At 35.7% G+C, this 19,724-nt stretch overlaps 2 protein-coding genes across 2 annotated transcripts in view; both read right to left on the minus strand.

Annotated features, from left to right (window-relative positions):
- Positions 1-3,374: 3,374 nt before the first annotated feature.
- LOC100891350 lies at positions 3,375-10,687 on the minus strand. Its single transcript, XM_030999108.1, has 6 exons — positions 9,962-10,687; positions 8,878-8,991; positions 7,920-8,075; positions 7,468-7,557; positions 6,884-7,018; positions 3,375-5,134 (listed from the first exon to the last, which is right to left on the minus strand). Exons 1-6 carry the CDS (start codon positions 10,166-10,168, stop codon positions 5,048-5,050), a joined length of 789 nt encoding a protein of 262 aa, XP_030854968.1. The 5' UTR covers positions 10,169-10,687; the 3' UTR covers positions 3,375-5,047.
- A 1,281-nt stretch (positions 10,688-11,968) lies between these two features.
- LOC586833 (transmembrane emp24 domain-containing protein 10) overlaps positions 11,969-19,724 on the minus strand; it is an 8,916-nt gene continuing 1,160 nt past the window's right edge. The window contains exons 2-5 of the mRNA XM_003729297.3: positions 16,742-16,862; positions 16,007-16,077; positions 15,285-15,411; positions 11,969-14,380 (exon numbers count right to left, since the gene is read on the minus strand). Coding sequence (XP_003729345.1) covers positions 14,259-14,380; positions 15,285-15,411; positions 16,007-16,077; positions 16,742-16,862 — 441 coding nt within the window. The 3' untranslated portion in view covers positions 11,969-14,258. The remainder of the gene's footprint in view (positions 14,381-15,284; positions 15,412-16,006; positions 16,078-16,741; positions 16,863-19,724) is intronic.

Raw genomic sequence — 19,724 nt, forward strand, 5'->3', positions numbered from 1 at the left:
TACCCCCCCCCCCCCCCTTAAACGTTTTTGCTAATTTCGCCACTGCCGGTGTCACCATTACGTACCAATATTTGGCTAGCATAATTTCAAATTGGGGCCCCCTAACAAATCCTAGATCCGCGCCTGGGGCCCCCCAAAGAGGCTCCTCAACAGTTTTTTTTTCTGCACTGCCCCCCCCCCCCCCGCCCTCCCCCACCATAGGCCCATTTGTTCTTTTTGAGGAATCCATTGACATATTGTGCTTTGGAACCCTTTCCGTTACACCAACAACAACAACAATAATTATTTTACCACCCCAAAATTGGAAAATTATTAACTTTTAAATATCTGGCTTTCCCGCCAAAATATTTGAATTAATTGTAAATATGTGGATTGAGATTCTCTTGGATTCTCTTTTCTTGTCTCTTTCTGGCTCTCTTTCTTTCTTTCTCTTTCTCTCTCACCTTCTCATTCGGACTGAAAAAGTATTGAAGTATTCTAAATAAATCAGAGAGTCGCTTGTTAAAGAAGAAGTATCACGTGTCATTTTCCCCTTTGTTGAAGAGGTGGGGGGGGGGGGGGGTGTCCCCTTTAAAAGAGATAAACAAGTCAATATAATGGGGTGACGAACAAAATGGTAAAAATAACACATGGGGTATAAATAGGAGTAGCTGTGAATCAAACCGAGTACATTTACATTTGCATTTGCATTATGAAGCGATCAGTCTTATCCACTAGACCACTTTACCTCACTGCCATTACCTGGTTCACTTCTTGTTGTTAAAATAACATACGTTTTTTGTTTGTTTCAAGATTTAAACAAAAATATGGACTAGCTGGTTATCGAATCCGATACCTTCCAATTACTAGGCGGTCGCCTATCCACAAGAGCACTTTGCCTCACTGCGATTACCTGGTTCGCTTTTTTAGTTGTTAACACTTTCTAATGCTGATTTAATGATTGTTATGTTTTGAAACAGGTGCATTCAAACTATAACATGCCATTGAAAGTAACATTCCGTTGAAGCTAACTTAGAAATGCAGTGCAGCTGTATTTAGGCACTGCTCATTGTTATTCATATTAAAGATGCAGGCTATTCGATTCAGTTTTTTTAAATAGCTCGCATCGACTATATTTGAATATTTACGTAACAAATTACTCAGCTCTTTCTAACATGGCATCAATTAATGAATTGAAGAAAAGAACGGACACTCCCTTTATCGAGTGAATACTTTTGTCATTGCGAGGATTTCCAAAGAGGTAGAAATAGCATTCCTGACATTGCAACAATGACCGCATTATTTTGACGTATTGTCCCTAAAGGTACTTAAAATGGTCCTTTCTCCTTGTCTGGATGGCAAGCTCTTTCCATACGCCTACAGGAACAGAATAGACTGGCTGTAGTGTCATTTCAAGAAAGGAAAACAACTTCAGTTCAAGACAGTTCAAAATAATGCTGGGAAATGGAAATTAAAATGATACCGTTTTAAAAACCAGTTAGATATGGTTTTTGGACAAGAAGCATGAGATAATTCATTGCTCGGCAATCTGGACTGTATTTGAAACAGAGCATCCAATATTCCTGATATTTAATAGTCTGTCATATAATCTCACATATTATTTCGTCTGTTATCCCTGATCTTGACTCCCAATACACACAAATAACACAATAATACACTTCAATTATTGTGGAATAGCATGACAACGACTACTGAGAGCCTGCCGTTTATTCAGTATGAATGTTTAACAAACATTTCTTCTCGTTTCCTTCACTGGAAACCGGACCTATCATGGTCCAGGATAAAAAACCAGAGATAAAACTCAACGAGCATAAAACTCTGAAAAACCTTATTCAAACACAGTCATGTAACACTACATGACACAACGCACTTTTATTGTAAATAAAAGTTGTCTCGTTGAAAGTTCAAGCTAGAATGATTCAATTACACACTAATTCATGCCACGCCCTGGTCTCCGTGGCAGAATTAGTTCGCACACCTGTTCGAGCTGCCTATATATGCAAATTACATTCCGCCAGCAAGCTGACGCCCCCTCCAAAGACCTTCCAAAGGGGCTCGATCCCTAACAGTTTTTTTTCCTACACTGCTCCCCCTCACCATAGGCCCTTTTTTCAAATCTTTTTTGAGGAATCCATTAACATATTGTGCTTTGGAACCCTTTCCCATACATCGACAACACCAACAATAAATATTTTATCACACCAAAATCGGAAAAAATGATTAACTTTTAATATCTGGCTTTTTGGCTTTAAAATCAAATACACAAAAAAAAGAAAAACTGATCTCCCCTACCTTTCTTCTTCCTTTTTTTCGCCCCATTCCCTTCCCTTACTTCTCTCACCCTCTCTCATTTAAGTTTGGTGAGGGAGGCAGTGGCCTTTCGCCCCCTCCCCCCGATCCACACCATGTTGGTGGGATTAATCGCAACTGATCTCTGCTTCTTTTTACCCTTTTCTTTTCTTTTACCTCTTTTGTGTTCCATTTTAGCTCTCCTCTTTCCCTTTCCCTTCTTCCCTCTTTTTTTTTTGGCGGGAGGGCGGGGGGGGGGGGTCAGAGGCAACGGCCTTACTCCGCGATCCACATCTTGTTTGCAGGAAAATTGCAACTGATATCCTTTCTTTTCTTTTCTTTTTTTTTTGTTTCTTTCCCTTTCCTTCCTTCTCTCTTCCTTTTCTCCCGAACGTTTTCTAACTGGACGTTTCATCGGTGTCACACCGATAGAATGAGAATTTCTCCTGCTCAGTTGAGCAGGAGAATTTAATCGCCTATTTCTCTTCTTTTTATCGGCTATTTAATCGCCTTTTCCTCCTCTGTTGCTTTCTAACTGACCGTTTCATCGGATGCGTCCGGATGCATTCGATGAAAATCAGTGCAGTTAGAAAAGGGTACTAGAAAGCATTCGGGAGAAAAAGGCGATTAAAACAGCGATTAAAATGGTCAAAGGTCGCAGTATACGCGCGCTTTATCGTAACCAGCTGTGTTTGTTGACTTGGTTGAACATGATGCATGCTAGCTAGATGAAGCGCGGGCTAAATAATTACGCTATAATTCTTCTTCTTGGGGGGGGGGGGGGGGGGGGGGGGGTAGTGAGGTGAGCACTTTTTTTTTTGGCCCTCGAAAATTTAACAATTTGTACCACCCCCCCCCCCCCCCCCCTACTAGATCCGCCACTGCCTGTAGTTTCATCCCTAGCTAGCTGGCAAAGCTGAATATGGGTTATCCAGTCGTTTCATTCTGCGCGGAAAAATCCGCACCGATCGTCCGCTCTCGATCGATCTCTAAAAGTCGGACGATCGGTGCGGGTTACATTCTAGCAGTCACACCGGCAAGGCACTCAACAGGTATAAACACATGTGTAAACAAAGCGAGTCATATGTAGGAGATGGCAGGTATGCAAAGAACAATTTTATAAATAATTACACACAACATCTTATACTGAAGTTATAATTTTTGAAAAACATATAATGACATGATACAACATAGTTTACAGACACACTGATTATCAATACATAGTTATAGAAAGTGCTTAACACTATACATCCTCCCAAAGATTATGAATAAACGAAACGAAAGAGAATGATATTCACTCTGCCCTATTTCCTAAAAATAAAATATCAAGAGAGACAGTTTCTATTCAATCTAATGTATCATGATTTAAGATGTATCCATACATGTGAAATGTCTTGGGTATTTATTGCAAATAAAGATTACTATAATTACGGCCTTTTCAATTCCCAATTCATGAAATGTCTACAGATCAGTTTTATTTGACTTTTTTTGTTTGTTTTTTCTTTTCTCTTCTTACTTGCCATTATACATTGTTAAGAACAATCGCAAGTAATTGTATAATATCATAAAACTTGATTGAAATATAAAATAGGGCCTACCATGAAAATCTAAGATCAGAGTAGTCCCTTTTATTATTATTTTTTATCTGTAATTTTTTCATATTATATTAAGTTATTTTCTACAACTTGATGTAATTTAATCTTGGACATGAAGACAGAGAAACGCACTTGTATTGCATATTACATGTATAGCACATTCTGTAAGAAACAAGCACATCATGAAGGCGTTCAAAATCTACTTCACCCACTAATGACTACGGTATTCTGAGTATATGAAGAAATGAATTCTACATGCTACCCACTTGGAACATCTTGATCAACAGAGACAAGTGTTAGTACAATTGTTTATCTATTAATTCCATCAACACCTTCGACTAACTTTCAAATTTTAAATCTGTGAAAGCAATGGCATAATATATACATGTATAGTCAGGTTATCAGTGACAAAACAGTATTCTCGAGATTTGCCCTACATAATTATCTAAAAACATACAGGATGTTTATTCCATCTAATGAAATCAAACATTTGAAAGAATGCAATAAGTAACGTTTACTTGGGGGAAAATGTCCATAAATACTGAACAGAGAGTTTTGTGACATAGTCTTGTCAAAAAGACAACATGGTCCATTGATTTCTTGCCGAAATGTTTGAAATTGCTTTCAAAATATTCTTATAACTTCACTCAAAGACGAGTATATTCAAGGCATGAATATAGCCTATAAGAACCATTCAATTACATACCCCTGCCTCTGTCATTTAAAAATGCCTTAGTAACTGTTTACTCTCAGCTTCAATATCACGCTTACTGCATGTGAGCTGACTCAGTCCTATATATAAATATATTCTGTCAATCAAGATCATTAGCATACACTGAGTGAGTCTAATGAGATAATATTGCTGCTGCGTTTACTTATCCTCTGCAAATCATAATATCTTTTACATTTTTCACGTACATTTCCGCTTCAAGAAACATAACTTATAACTTATTATTTGCGAACAAAAATAGGTTTTGTCCCAATCCATCCACATTGTTTTTCCCCGAGTCCTATACAGTCCGTTATAATGATGTGGATTCTGCAGTTAGCACCGTTGATATCGATGGTATATAATTACATTAATATTCATGTGACAAATTTGACTGCATGAAACCGTGGATATTTCAAAATAAAAATACTCAGTGGTTCAAGCGACAAGAGTTCTATTGAATCACACAAACAGTACTCTTGTTCTGCTCCAGAGTGGTTGGTAATGCTGTTTTCTTGTTTTGATGTAACCTGTCGATAACCTGTAAGCAAACAGTTAGAAGGAACACGACTATTAAACAGGACTTCAGATATCAAATAAAAGCTGTATAGGTCCAATTCCCTAAGGAATGCTGAATATTTTTTCCAGTAAGTCAGTTACCCAAGTTTGACCGGAAACCTATAAAGCTCATCTCGAAAATATATATACATCAAATCGAAATGTTTTCTGGTCGATTATGATAGTTTAGAAAACCCGGTGATTAAACAGCTTTTAAGCTTTCAAAATGTGTTTATGAAGAAAAGAGGGCATGATGTTTGTTGTTCTTTTCGATAAATTTAACGAAAAGCTTTCTATAAACAATTGTAATACTACTTTTGTAATTATTTCCGGACAATCATGTCGCATTGGGAAATTAATATATGTTATGATCGAATTCATGATGCCATTGTAAATCTAAACACTGATGGTCAGGGGCGGCGATCCCAGGGGGACGGGGGGGGGGGGGGGACACGTCCCCCCCCCCCTCGATTTTTGTAGGGGGGATCGTCCCCCCCAGAAAATTTGAAAAAGTGCAAAAAAATAATGTACAGCAAATACTGACTAAAGACTGTAACACACTATTAGGCTTTGGAGGGTCCAAGAGTGCAGCGTTTAGACAAATAAAAATGCGAAAATCTTCTGGCTCGGGAGCTTTGCTCCCTCGCATAATATTCTTCAAAATTTACAAGTAAATATTGTAGAAAAGTGAAGTGTGAAAACAATACATTGTTGTTTTCATACTATAGTTTTGCTAAGGAATATAATTCTGTAATACAACAAAACTTCAAAAGCTATGAGGGGTTAATCACTTTCGTCACCTTCACCCCTCTCATTAATTATGCTCACTCACTCGGGCTTGGGGCAGTCCCCCCCCCCCCCCCCCCCCCCCCCCCCCTACCCGATAAAACTCATTTTCTAATTTGATACCAGTGACTAATTTACAAATGTTGCTGCCCCTTTACCCCACCAAGGGCCCTAAGGCGGGCCCCCGGTTGCTCAGCTGACCACAATTAAATGCCTAAAACACCTGAGCTTCCGGGGGCTCCGCCCCCTGGACCCCACCAGGGCCCTCGGCAGGCCACTGGATGCTCATCTGACCATATTCAAAAGCCTAAAACCCTGAGCTTCCGGGGGCTCCGCCCTTAGACCCCACCAAGGGCCCTAAGGCGGCCCCTAGATGCTCATCTGATCGTAATTTAATGCCTACAACCGCTGAGCTTCTGGGGGCTTCGCCCCCTGGACCCCACTCCGATTAGTGACCTGCATGCAAGTGTCACAAATAAGGTATCAAAATATTCTCATCTGACCCTTATTAAATGCCTAAAAACTCTGAGCTTCATGGGGCTCCGCCCCTGGACCCCACGCCATTTTACGCCCCACTTGCTTTGCTCTATCTGATCGCAAATACTTTAGCCCCCCCCCCCCCCACTCCCACCTTGAAAAACGTTCCGCGGGGCCTGCATGTAACATGTATAAGAGCGGTGATGATACAGATTTTTTTTCTCCCCCCAAAAAAACGTTTTTGCTCATTACGTCACTCTTCCCTCGTTCCTCGCATTTCGTCCCCCCGGTCATGAAAAGAAATCGCCGCCCCTGCTGATGGTATATTTTTCTGAATGTATAGAACTGCGGATATACCCATAGACGAATAAACAATGGCAGGGATAATCCACATCAATTTCTGTCTCGAACCATTTTTAGGACTTACAAATTTAACGAGTTATAAAACTAGCAATCAAGAGTTTCTTACCACAAGGCATTCCATGAAATCAAGATCATTGGAGCCATCAGAATCGATCTCCTTCACAATATCCATAACTTGTTGTTTAGTGAAAAGCATGTTCCCGCTCTCAAGAATTTTGTCCAATTCTTGCGCATCTATCGTCTGCAGAGCAAGAAGATATAATGATCAATTAATATTTTGCGACTTCATTTTTCTTGACGAATGTTATGCGAAATAAATTGCTGATATGTATGTGTCTGGGTGGTAATCATATAATGTGGTGGTAATGTTGAGGTATCAATCAAATCGTTTGCCCTGACTGAAACGATTAAACACATATAGCCCATCATTAAACCTGTCCATTTTAACATATAATGACGCATTCAATTGAAATGGCATCTTGATTCCTTAGGCAAGGTTGTCGCTAGGACATTTTGGATAGGAGATGACATTAGACCAACATTGATTTAGGCATTTGTTCCTACAAGGAAGTAGTGTAATTCTATGATAAAAACTTGCCGACGTGGGTAAAGCTTCTTGTAAACACCTCTGGTCTATTTTGATGTTCATAAAACTTTAAGTCAAAAAGAAAGAGTTAAGAATATGCTCACCCCATCTGCGTTTACATCAGCATCGATGAATTTCTTCTCTGCTGCCATCAACACGGATAACCTTAACTGAGGGTATCTCTGGGCGATCTCCTAACAAAGTTAAAAGGAAAATATTATGTAAACGGTGATATGTTATCTAAATCATTATTAATTTGTTAACTTTCCATGCAAGTTCAGTGGGTGTTCACGTTTTAGACCTTTCCTTTGACAGGTTTAAAGGTTATTTTTTTAAACAAAAAGATTCAAGGAATTATATAATGTTCTATTTCCACTCATAAGTCAAGTTAGTGAAAGGACTGTTGTTTGCGGTTTTATTCCTCTTGTGTTTGGTGCTTTTTGTTTTTTGTTTTGTATTTTGGGAAAAAGACAAAAAGAGTTGACTAGAAAAACAATATGAAAAGAAGCGAAAGAAAACGAACATAGATATAGTTTCGTCTTTATACAGAACTAACCTCATAATATTTGTATGTATCTTTCTCATTCGCTTGATGTGCTTCTGCTTCTGTTTCTTTCTTGAGGTTCTTGTTAGATGCTGTAGCTGCTTTCTTTCGTGGTTTCAATCGAGTATTAGCGTGTTTTACACCTGTCTTCGGTCGCATCTTCTTCAGCTGTATGTATCAGGTCAAGGATCAAAGAGAATGGAAACGAAAGAAATATTCAGAATGTGTAATTACCGTTGCAAAATAATGCTTCATGTTCAAGTTCAGGACTTCAGGGCACACATTCAATGATTAATAAATAAAATTGCAAAATATACTATTTAAAGAACAAGAAACAAATTCACATTCATGAGATAATAAGGGGAACGTAAGGACCATCAAAGTTGAGAAAAACAAGGAAAATGAAAATTCATAACGAGACTGTAAGGGATACGTAAAATTGTTGTGCGATTAATAGAAGTTGATTAAAAAGATTAAGCCATACAGATTGATACACAAAGTCATATAGGAATTGCTACAAATCAAACATCAAAGTATACATACAAAAAGAATTATAGAATAATATGCATATAATAGGAAACAAAAGCTTTATGAATGAATGAAGCTATATACAATAAGTAGCATCGTACAACATGTACATGTAGATTTAAAATTAAAAACATTAAATTCCTTTCCTTCTTTGAAGATCTTTTATATTCAGTTCTTTTTTTTCTCCATTATATTAATCCCGTCTATGCAAAATGTACAATGTTTGTTGAAAGAATATACATTAAATAAGCATTATTGGCCAGGAAACAGAAGGAAAGCTATCTTGCTTTCAAAACTTGGGCACTCAAAATAGCATCTATTACCACATTTTTAGGAAACTTACAGATCAAGCACCAGCAAATATTCATAATAATCATATATCGTAAGCATTAAAATAAATTTTCTTCCGTTCTGATAATCTTGTCCTATTCCAAAATCTTACCTTTGAAATATTTGCCGTACTGCCCATTTCATGTGGCATATTCTCAACTGCTTTCAGTGTTTCTTCCTTGTGCTTTTTCTCCATTGCTTTTTTATGTTCCTTTGTTTCAGCAAGCTGTAACAGACAATAGTGATGCAGGATTATGTTAATAAACTTCAGGGTAATAAACGATTCTTATTTCGGGCGTTTTCTTAATTTTGTAGGGGGTGGTATGCGTACTGTATTCCCCTGAGTCTACATACTTTTTTTTCTTCTTCTTCTTTTTCTCCTTTTTTCTATTCCATCTGTCAGGTCCGTAACTAGGAATTTCAGAGGGGGGGGGGGGGGGGGGTGTTTGTTTGCTTGTTAATTTTATTTTAGCACGGTGGCATACTTCAGCCAATGGCTGTTCTTCTGCATGGCCGTGCATTATAAAAAGCAATCACAATTTTACAAAGAAACATACATTATAGATTCTCATGAAGTATGGTGGACCTTGGGGAAAACACTGGCGAGGGAGCGAAGCGACCGAGCAGATAAATTTACGTAGAGAGTCTGCATTACAAACCGTGAAATCAATATTCAGACGTATTTTTGTACGATGGTCGTGATATATTCACCCAAAACTTATGAAAATATTTTTTTTATAGATCAGCTTTCAAGGCACAGCCGAATAATTTTGTTGTGATCTTAACCAACAATTTTAACGAGGTTGAGCTATGAAAAACGGAAGGAAAAAATGTAAAAAGTATTGGATTGGCTTGTACGTTCTAGGGGTGTAATATACAGCTATATACCGAATGTTTCAATCCATCATTAATTACTGACATTCCCTTCCAATGATGTTTCTCCCATGGCGCTCTACCAGGGTCTTCCGCGTTTGCTACATAAGGAATCAACTATTAAAGATATTTTGACACAAGGGATTTATATAATAACATTAATGATAATAATAATAACAAATTTAGTGACTGATATAAAACCATTGGTTTTAGTGATTATAATCCAATTAATATTCGAATTATTTAACAAAGTAACACTATTAGAATAAATTTAAAAAATATTTCCTCTGTGATATGAATATAGAATTGTAGGAAATGTTCACCTCTTTCTCTAGTTGTTCAACTCGTTGCATCAGTTCATAATTTCTACCTCCAACTCGATGTAATTCGTTTATCTTCTCGGCCAGAGCATCTTCTGCTTGCTTCTTCTCCTTCAAAAGATGTATGAATTCCTTGTTGTTGGTTTTCATTTCAGCTTGAGGATCGACCTCACCCCCTTCGGTGTTCACGTTGTCTGGTTCGTCACCCATCTTCTAGTAATCTTCCTTCTGAAATTCAGAACTAAGTTCTAGATTTCCTTCTTGGTTCCGGGCTTGGTTCCAATCTTGGATCAACTTCGTGGTGGTTGATTTAAGGTAGAATGTATTAATCAGGCCACACGTCGCCTTGCTGTATTACTATAATCTCATTCGAACAGTAAGACCTATCTTGAATGTCCGAAAGATATCAAGTTATGATGCGGTCGTGGTTGTGTTCTTTCATCGATTGATCGCGATGTGCGGTAAATCACATTAACGTCATTATGTTAAATCAATACTTTAGAATAAACGAATTAATATCACTGACAGACGAATTTTACACCACCATGTTGAACCTCAATACTTCGACGTCAGACAAAATTGTTTAGTACCTCCACGTTGAAGTCAAATCCAAAGCAAACAAAAGCATAAACAAGTGTACAAAATAGACAGGGAGACCATGCAACTAAGTATGTGAGTTTCTGCAGAAAAAATGGTATAATTGAGGTCCTACAACGTTGACATCGTTGCTAGGCTATATTGACTCTAACCCGATAGAGAGTACAAAGGTCTTGCGGACATCGCTGTATGCTTCGGAGCACAGTCACAAAAGATTAAAGGTCTTAAAAAAAACTATTCGGCCTATACGTAGAAAGCATATTACTCATAGACTGCGCAGAATAGTATGGGGAGAGGATCTTTTATTAGACTATTGATCTATCAAAATGTTTATAGAAGACACGGATTAGTATGAATAAACTAGGACAATGCCCTTAGAAGCAAAGAGCTGTACGTCATTCCCAAGACCAATGACGAGTATACCAGAATAAGCGATGAAGAGAAATAGTTTATTTTGTGCTATCGTCTTGTAAAGTAGAACTATGCCTGAATTTACTTGTTTTACCATTTGAATAATGATACTAGTTTCTTGTATTGCACTGACCTAGAGTCACATAAATCTTACTAATATTTAAGCATGTATTAGGTAAAATATTTAGTTGGAAAACTTGGGAGGGCTGGTACTAAGCACTCGGAAGATATGTTCAAACGGCGTCAACGGGTAGTGCGGGTGTTTTCACCATAACAGATGCCTTTTTGTTTTTAATTTAAGATTTTATTTCCAGCGTTGAATGATAGATAATGCTCATATTGAGGTAATACATTGATTCCTTCCTATGTATTTTGATCGATTATTATTCAAAATATTATGTGATCGTAATATATTCTTCCCCTTTTATCCTCTTCATTTTAGCTACTTGTCACTTTTGGTGTGTGTTTTTTGCATCAGGTGAAAGTCGTCAGGCAATAATTATAATCTTCCCAGACAATTACGGAATTTCATTTTCTCACGTTTGAATAGTTTTTCTTTAAAAACTGCTTTGATTCTTCTACAGTTTACTATACTAGTTTTCTGTTTCTGGTTGCCGTCCAGACAAACCCTCCAGGGTTTTTATACGGCAGCCTAATTCCTATTTGTTTGTTTTTACTGTCAATACTGTACTATGTTAATAATATTTATGTAAAAGTAATATTTTGATGTTACTGTTTTTTACTATGAAATTAAATAAATAATGAACTTGAACTTGAACTTGAACTTGATTCCCTTCCAGCTTGTAAATTTTCATTGCGACCAACACAATTCATGTACAACAGTCTTGTGACAATACTCTCGTCTTCAGCTCGTTCATGACCATCTCACCATCTCACGTCGCAACACTTTCAGAGTTCTGAAATCCCGTTCCATTCTTCAAATAGTCACATCAACATCTCATAATTGCACCAGACAAAAGAAAACATACATCACAAAATCTATTGAAATTGATAACAAGGTATTCTTTCTAAATTTATTTATATTCTAATGACAAGATAAAGTCTTAAGAAATGTATAAACACTGCAGGACATTAATTCTGATGACAAAGGTAAACTTTAAATAAGATTCTATAGAGAAATATGAACTACTGCATTCATCTTTGATAAATTGGACTACACTCATTGTAGTAGTAGTAGAACATACCCACAATATCTGAAAAGTAACACAAGGCTGTGTTTTCATGTATAAAATTAAGTGCATTAATAAAAAGTGAAGAGAACTTCAGAAATGACTACATAACTGGATTCATGATAGAAGACAAGACTTATCACAAACTTTTGAAATGCATGTTACAAAATCTGCTCTTATCACGAGACTTCAGTCCTAAAATGTCAAGTGTGATAATACACATTAAATCTAGTCTCAAAGCAAATCACCTATGTAAATGACAAGATATAGATGAGACAAAGTTATGCAATCTTATTCCAAGGTAAGATATACTCCAGCCAGAGCACGTCTGTCATACATTGGGTATTATTATTTGTATGAAGGGATTTGCACAGACCAGAACAATTGGTTTGCAAAAAAAGTACCCAGATGACTATGCAATTTTAAAAGGACAAATTTTTTCTCCCTTTGTTTAATGTTGAGATCAATACAAAATAATAATGGTTTAATAGATTTCATACAATTAATATTAACAATATTGCATGTTTTTTTAAATGTGGGATACACAGGTATAATCACTTGCTTTGAGTATATTTTGTTCGTCATGCAGACTATGAAATATGCTCATCTAGGATGTACCCTTTTATCCCATTCAAGGCCATTAAATATTATATGTTGACTCATTTATAAATTAAAGAAATTGGGAAAGCACAAAGACTAGCAAAGAATTTGCATATTACACAAAGTTACTTCTCTCTTATAATATTTTGGTGTTTGTAAAGAAAAAAAAGGAGGGCAAATGAAGGTTTTTGGTTTTAGATACACAATTTTCCAATTAACATGCAGTTAGCAACTTTTAATTGAATTTCCACACATATATAAAAAGAAAGAAAAGAAAGAGATAAACTTGAAAATCAGAAAATACAATGAGTGCCTCATTCACTATTAATCTATACTCATTACCATGCAACCATCATCTTAGAGAGGATAATATGAGAAAAACAACAAAATGCTTACAATCCAATTCAAACGAAAAAATATAACACACCTACACCATCACTACACAGAAAGAGACAAATTAATGTGCAAAGTGCACAAGATACAGAGATATAGAGAAATAACACTATATGAACAGTATATGGCATACGTAGAGAATTACCGAACCTATGTATGATATCCATCCTAAAATATAGAAAGACATCATTAACTGCCAATTTACAATAAAGCATGCCTTTAAATATCCATAAGTAACCTAGATTTCAGTAGAAACCTAATACAAAGTTTCTTGAACTTGTAATCTTCTTCATTACATTTTAAAGAAATATGAACAAATTGCAAACAATATCTGAATAATAAAGAAATGTAACCCCATGGTGATAATCAAATGAGAACACCAAACACCACCATCAAGTCATGGAGCCTGAATTTAAACACATCAATCCGTATACTTTAGTACCTTTTAAAACAACTACCGGTATTCATAAAAGTGAACAGCTTTGTTTCCTGCACTAACTAAACAAGAAAATCCACAACCTGAAAATAAATCAGCAGTAGTGCAGATTCTTTCCCACACCAAGATCTTTTTTATAACCATGATACATTGCACATTTACAGGAACTATATTTGTACACTGCTGTTACATTGTGCTAAAGTTGCTGAATGTTTTAAGATCACAGGATTGTCTCATTAGAGTCATGACATTGGGTCTATTAATCGTTGTCAAAGTAATCACATGATGACACAGAACCAAAGTTTTGATGATGACATCAAAATAACCAATTAATTGCGTTATGACATCATCTAAATAATTTCCACATATTTTGCCCTTGCAAGACATACATGGCTGTAACAAATCTAATAAAACTCTTACTATCCCAAGGGATAAACATAGCAATTTGATGACTTCCCGAGCCATCCCCCATCCAACTAAACAAGAGAAGTTCAACATGAAAATCATTGAATTAAATGGACAGCAAGATCTAGCAGATATTTCATATCAGAAATGAGCAGTTATTACTTGATCATTACTATGTTATTTGCCCAAACCCATACCCACCTTTAGGAACTAATGAAATACAAATATAGAAAGGAAGAAATGAATGAAGGCACCATAGATTTAGAATCTATTCAATCAACTTCTTGGATTTGAAGTAGCGTCTGAGATAGAAGACTTGCCATGTTGCTAAGCTCATTAGACAAACCATTGAGAAGATACTGAAATACAACACTCTTGAATTTGTAGATTCTGAAATATAAAAACAAATTGAAAGTTAATATACATATATATACACATGTATATAATGTGAAAGAAAATGTGAGAATGATGGTTGCATAGCATAAATCAAAGTTCCCCATTGCTGTCCTCCTTTTTGGAAATGTTGGCAAAGGTTGAAAAAATGTCTCTGCCAGGGATTGAACCCAGGAAACTATGACAGTGCCTTAACCATTAGACCACAAAGACAGGGCCAGATTCAATTGACTGACATATTGACAAATTTTCAATTTTCAGTAATGTATTCATTTGTCAGGGACAGGTGAGTTTTTAACAAGGAAAAGCAATGTAAAGAAATAACCTACACAACAGCTTTGGAAACTCTCGTAGAAATATACACAATGCAAAAGAAAATGAGAGAATAATGGATAGGTAGCTTATATCAGGAAGGACAGCAATCAGAAACTAAATTAAATTAAACTTAAATTAAGAAATGCAACCATTATTTTCCAATTCCCTTTCGCATTGCATATTCTTTTCAATTAAAGTTTCCAAATTTGTTGTATAGGTTATTTTCTTACATATATATATATATATATATATATATATATCAATTAGATTCTATGGTGGAACCACCTGCTAAATGAGAAGCAGTCTAGAGCAAAAGCTAAAGAAGATTTCAAGTGTATATCAATTTAGAGATTTTCTTCTTGAAGCTAAATAGGGTACCAGGTACGGTACTCCTTTTTACCTATTTGAAGGTTAGTTTCAACATAAAATTATGGCCAATAAGAACACAAAGGGAAGAGGTCACACTAAAAACAACATCTATCATATTCTGCCATAGGATACTGTGATATATTCTCTCCTCTCATTTCAGGTAATTTGGGCAACTATTTCAAGAGAATAATATTGTCATATTGTATGCTTTTTTTACCATTTGTGTCTCTCATCTCTTCCTCTCTCTTTTTCATGTATCCAAAGTCATTAACAATAGCTTCTGACAGATCTTCCAATCTCCTTAGTTCTATCTCCATTGGTTTCAGCTTCTCAGACTTAGCTAACTGTGAAAACAAACAATAAGGTAGTAGTTCAGAGAGAGGTTCCAAAAGGTTTCAATACATACAGGGCATTTGTCACAAATGCAGTTCACTGCAAGAGACTCAAAGTATATAACATAAAATATAGCCAGGAGATGTGATACAACACCTACAATGAATACAAAATTGTGGTATATTGGAACATACAAATAATCAAATAAACATCCTGAGGATCCATATTAACATAAGATGCAATATTCTGAATATATATCATGATAAAGCAAATTATAGAAATTAACTTATTTCACAATTACGCTCTTCCAAAGCTCAGGCAATATCTTTTTAACAATACATTCATACAAATGATAACATGTTTTTTAAACAATCTTTCTTGAAGTAAATATAGCATTTTCACTTTTCATGTGTGTTTATCACAACAAAATTAAACCCTTTCTCTACATTTTTAAAGTAAAAATGTACACAAAAGTGTACAATTATCAAGTTTTGAATCTCTAGGCATTAACCCCTTTGTTGCCCTGTGAGAACTATATGTATCTGATGTGGATATCTTATGTGATACATCTAATGACATGAACTTTATAATACAAGAGAAACTCACATCTTCATAGCTCTTAGCTTCTACTCCATGTTTGACCACAATACTGACTTCTCTCTCTCCTGAACGCATTCCTGTCAGAATGAAAGAAATCATATACGAATGTTTCTCAGTGTTAACATCTTCATAACAGCACCAGCAGGTAAATATTAGCTAGAATTGTTGATTATTTATATACTTTTTTTATTTTACCATGATCAAAGTGCATGAGTGCATCAATAGCAAATACATTTGTTCTGTTATTATTCTGAATTGGATCATTGGATGCTTCATAAAGCTTTTCTTTTGTCTCACATCGCCTTACTTTTAATATCCCAATGATTCAATGGTTTTGTGGATTAATTAGGACAAGCCTGTATTATTCATAAATGAGTGGATTTTTTTTTTTTTTTTTTTTTAAATCCACAACAAAAATACACTGCTATCACATTAATCAAACAGCAGATTGTCAACAACGACTAAAACCTAGGGGTATGCATTAAAACCTTTTCCCCCTTCTCTAATACATTTCTAAACTTGATATATTCATTAGAGACTCAATTTTCTAAGCTTTCATTGACCTTTGAACAATAAGTTTTTAACATTGTTTAATTGGATTGAGGAAAGAGATGATTAGGGCAGACAAGTAAAGATTATGCATAAGATCCATCAGATGATTTTTAATTTGTTTTAAAAATAACAGTTAAGTCAAAATGAACTGACTGACTTGCTACTTATATTTTTCATCTCAAAACTTACCTGCAGGTACTTTTGTCATAAAACAAATTTCATATGTGTCGTAGTCATCTGTAGTAAATGCAAATTTTCCTTCGGTAGCATCTTCCCTTGTGTACAATGTATGGCCCTTAGAATCTGTCACCTGTTAAAATAATGATAAATGAAGAAGGAGTTTAACACAGTTAGCAATAAGTTCATCTATGGGGTATGGGAGAACTTGTATTTAGATATAAAATATTACCCTTATCTGCAGAGTATAAAGACTGAGTGAGAAGGATGTTATTGACAAATTCAAAGCTCAAAACAATATGCCTCCTCCAAGATTGTTATCCTGACCCTGAAAATAACTTTTAACTCAGCAGCGACTGATAAGTGTAAAACTTTAGTAAACGGGCCCTAAATTCTCCATACTCTATAATCGCATAGCAGATATCAAATTGGTAATGCAATAACAGTTTTCTTAATGTACATTGCGTGTCTTTGATTTTCAGCTTGAGCAAACATCACCAAAGTCTTGTAAGAGGTCCGCATTATAGTAATGTAAATTGCACCTAACCCTGTAAGTTGGGGCTCTGATCGGATCGGAAGATCGGAGTGACACCCTCGCACCTTTGATCGGTATCGGATCGGAAGATTTTTTTTTATGACAAAAATTTTCAAGTTTTTGGCTATCAAATGCTTAAAAAAAATTCATGGCTGGGATTATTTTGTCATTTAGAGTTGTTGTAGACCATGTTTGTTGATATTTAGTGCCTTTCAACCAAAAAATTACTTTTTTTTTTACGAGGGCTCTTTTCAGATTTTCCCTTAAAAAAATAGCCCCCCTTAATTATTTTGCGGTGGCTATTTTGGAGCTCAGGGGGGCTTTTTTTTTTTAAAGGTTGTATTGTTTTTAAACGCGGTTTTACCTAATTAAATTCCAAGCAAAGGCAAATATAGATACAATTGTAGCGTACATGTAATGTAGAGTATTGCAGACATTCAGATACCCATGATTTATTCACTTTGTGTTAAACGTGTGGCTTTATGATTTACAATACATGTAACTAAAACTTGTCAAAAGGAGTGTTTTGTTTAACTGTTCGTTTTTCATATCCTAAGAAAATATTATCACTGACACGCGGGCTAGGAATTAATTTTTTTATGGGGGCTACTTTTCCCCATTGCCTAAAAAAAACCCAAGGGGCTACTTCCTTAAAGCCATATTGTAAGCTGTAACAATAAGTTGTGTTTTTCCTTAGCCATCATACTACTAGCAACCAAATTGGTAGGTAATATGTTATTTAGTCTTTTTTTCTGTCCCAAATTTAATTGTTATCATGGACAATGCAATCCCATTAAAAAAAAAATGTAGACCAACTCCCTTTAAAATTGTGTTATTTAGACCATTTATAACCATTAAATGTGAGTAAATATTTTTACTGTTGTCCCACATACCGATGTAGGGTCTATTTGTTATGCCGAAACATGCAAAATCATGGCCTTATTTTTTTTTTATAGACTCTAATTCTAAAGGCCAAGCCAAAGCTAGTTTCATTTCGTAGACAGAAATTGATGTCATCATCACTCATGACAATTGGCCTGGCATCGATCGTATATAAATAATTTAATTTAATTAAACAGTTGTAAGAAAGATTCTGAGGAGTAGGAACATCCTTTATATATTTATTTACGTTTTTTTTATAACAAAATTCAATTTCTGTGTACGAAACTTGCTTTATACCGATTTTACAGGAAAAAATCCGGCATTGATTTTGCACGTTTCGTAATTACAAATATATCAGTATGTGGGACAACAGTAAAAATATACTCGCATTTAATGGTTTTAACTTATAAATAACACAATTTTAGACGGAATAACATTTTTTTTAATGGGATTGCATTGTCCATGATAAAAATTAGGGCCAGAAAAAAGACTAAATAAACATATTACGTACCAATTTGGTCGCTAGCAGTTGAGCTCTCGTCACTCGCAAATACTTATTTGCTTCATACAAGGAGCCCGCACGCCGGGAGCTTAGGCGCAGGTAGGCAGATACCGCTGTAGATCTAGCTACAGTAGGTACGACCGCCGATCCGCTGCAACTCACAAAACTTTTAAAATGTTGATGGAAGTTTCTAGTTTTGGAGTTGGTAGTTGGAACGGAGATTTCACTCAGACCCATCAATAAATTGGTTTATTAATTCATAGGGAATATCAATTTATGGCGGGGGCGATTTTTCAAGATATATTGATTTTTTTTCGCCCTCGTCTTGATTTTTACTGTGGCGATTTCGGAGGTTTAGGGGGTGAATCGCCCGTCGCCACCGTGTATTTTTTTCGTTGGTGCCTTTTCATGACTTTGAAATTAGTAATGTTGGTCTAAGAGCAGAGGCAAAACATGCGGGCCGCCATCTTGGATTATAATGTAGGTATTTTTTTTTTTTAATGACGAAAATTTTCAAGTTTTTGGCTATCAAATGCTTTAAAAAAATTCATGGCTGGGATTATTTTGTCATTTAGAGTTGTAGTAGACCATGTTTGTTGATAGTTAGTGCCTTTTCATGACTTTGAAATTAATAATATTGGTCTAAGAGCAGAGGCAAAACATGCGATTGGATCTTGGATTATAATGTAGGTTTTCTTTATAATCCAAGATGGCGGCCCGCATGTTTTGCCTCTGCTCTTAGACAATATATGTTTTGTTTACCAATACCTGCCTCTTCACGCAGGGCTATGGGTGCCAGTTAAAGGTATTACAAAGTTTTGGTACCGGGTCAGGGGTCATGAATTTGGTTAAAATGAACATATTGGAAGCATATGCGATCCTACTGTATTCTGTGACGTTTTTGCTGTTGAAATCAAGTCTAAAGTGAAGAAATTGTAAATAATTAAAATCTTTTTGTTGTATAGCTCCCTCTCAAGGTCAAGATATTAATTAAGCTATAAAAGTTAAAACAACGTTTCTCGACTAAAAACGACCGATTGGCTATTCCCATTTGGAAATTATATCACAACTACATG

The sequence above is a fragment of the Strongylocentrotus purpuratus genome, unplaced genomic scaffold (genome assembly GCF_000002235.5).
Source record: "Strongylocentrotus purpuratus isolate Spur 01 unplaced genomic scaffold, Spur_5.0 spur5_scaffold_5, whole genome shotgun sequence".
NCBI lineage: Eukaryota > Metazoa > Echinodermata > Echinoidea > Camarodonta > Strongylocentrotidae > Strongylocentrotus > Strongylocentrotus purpuratus.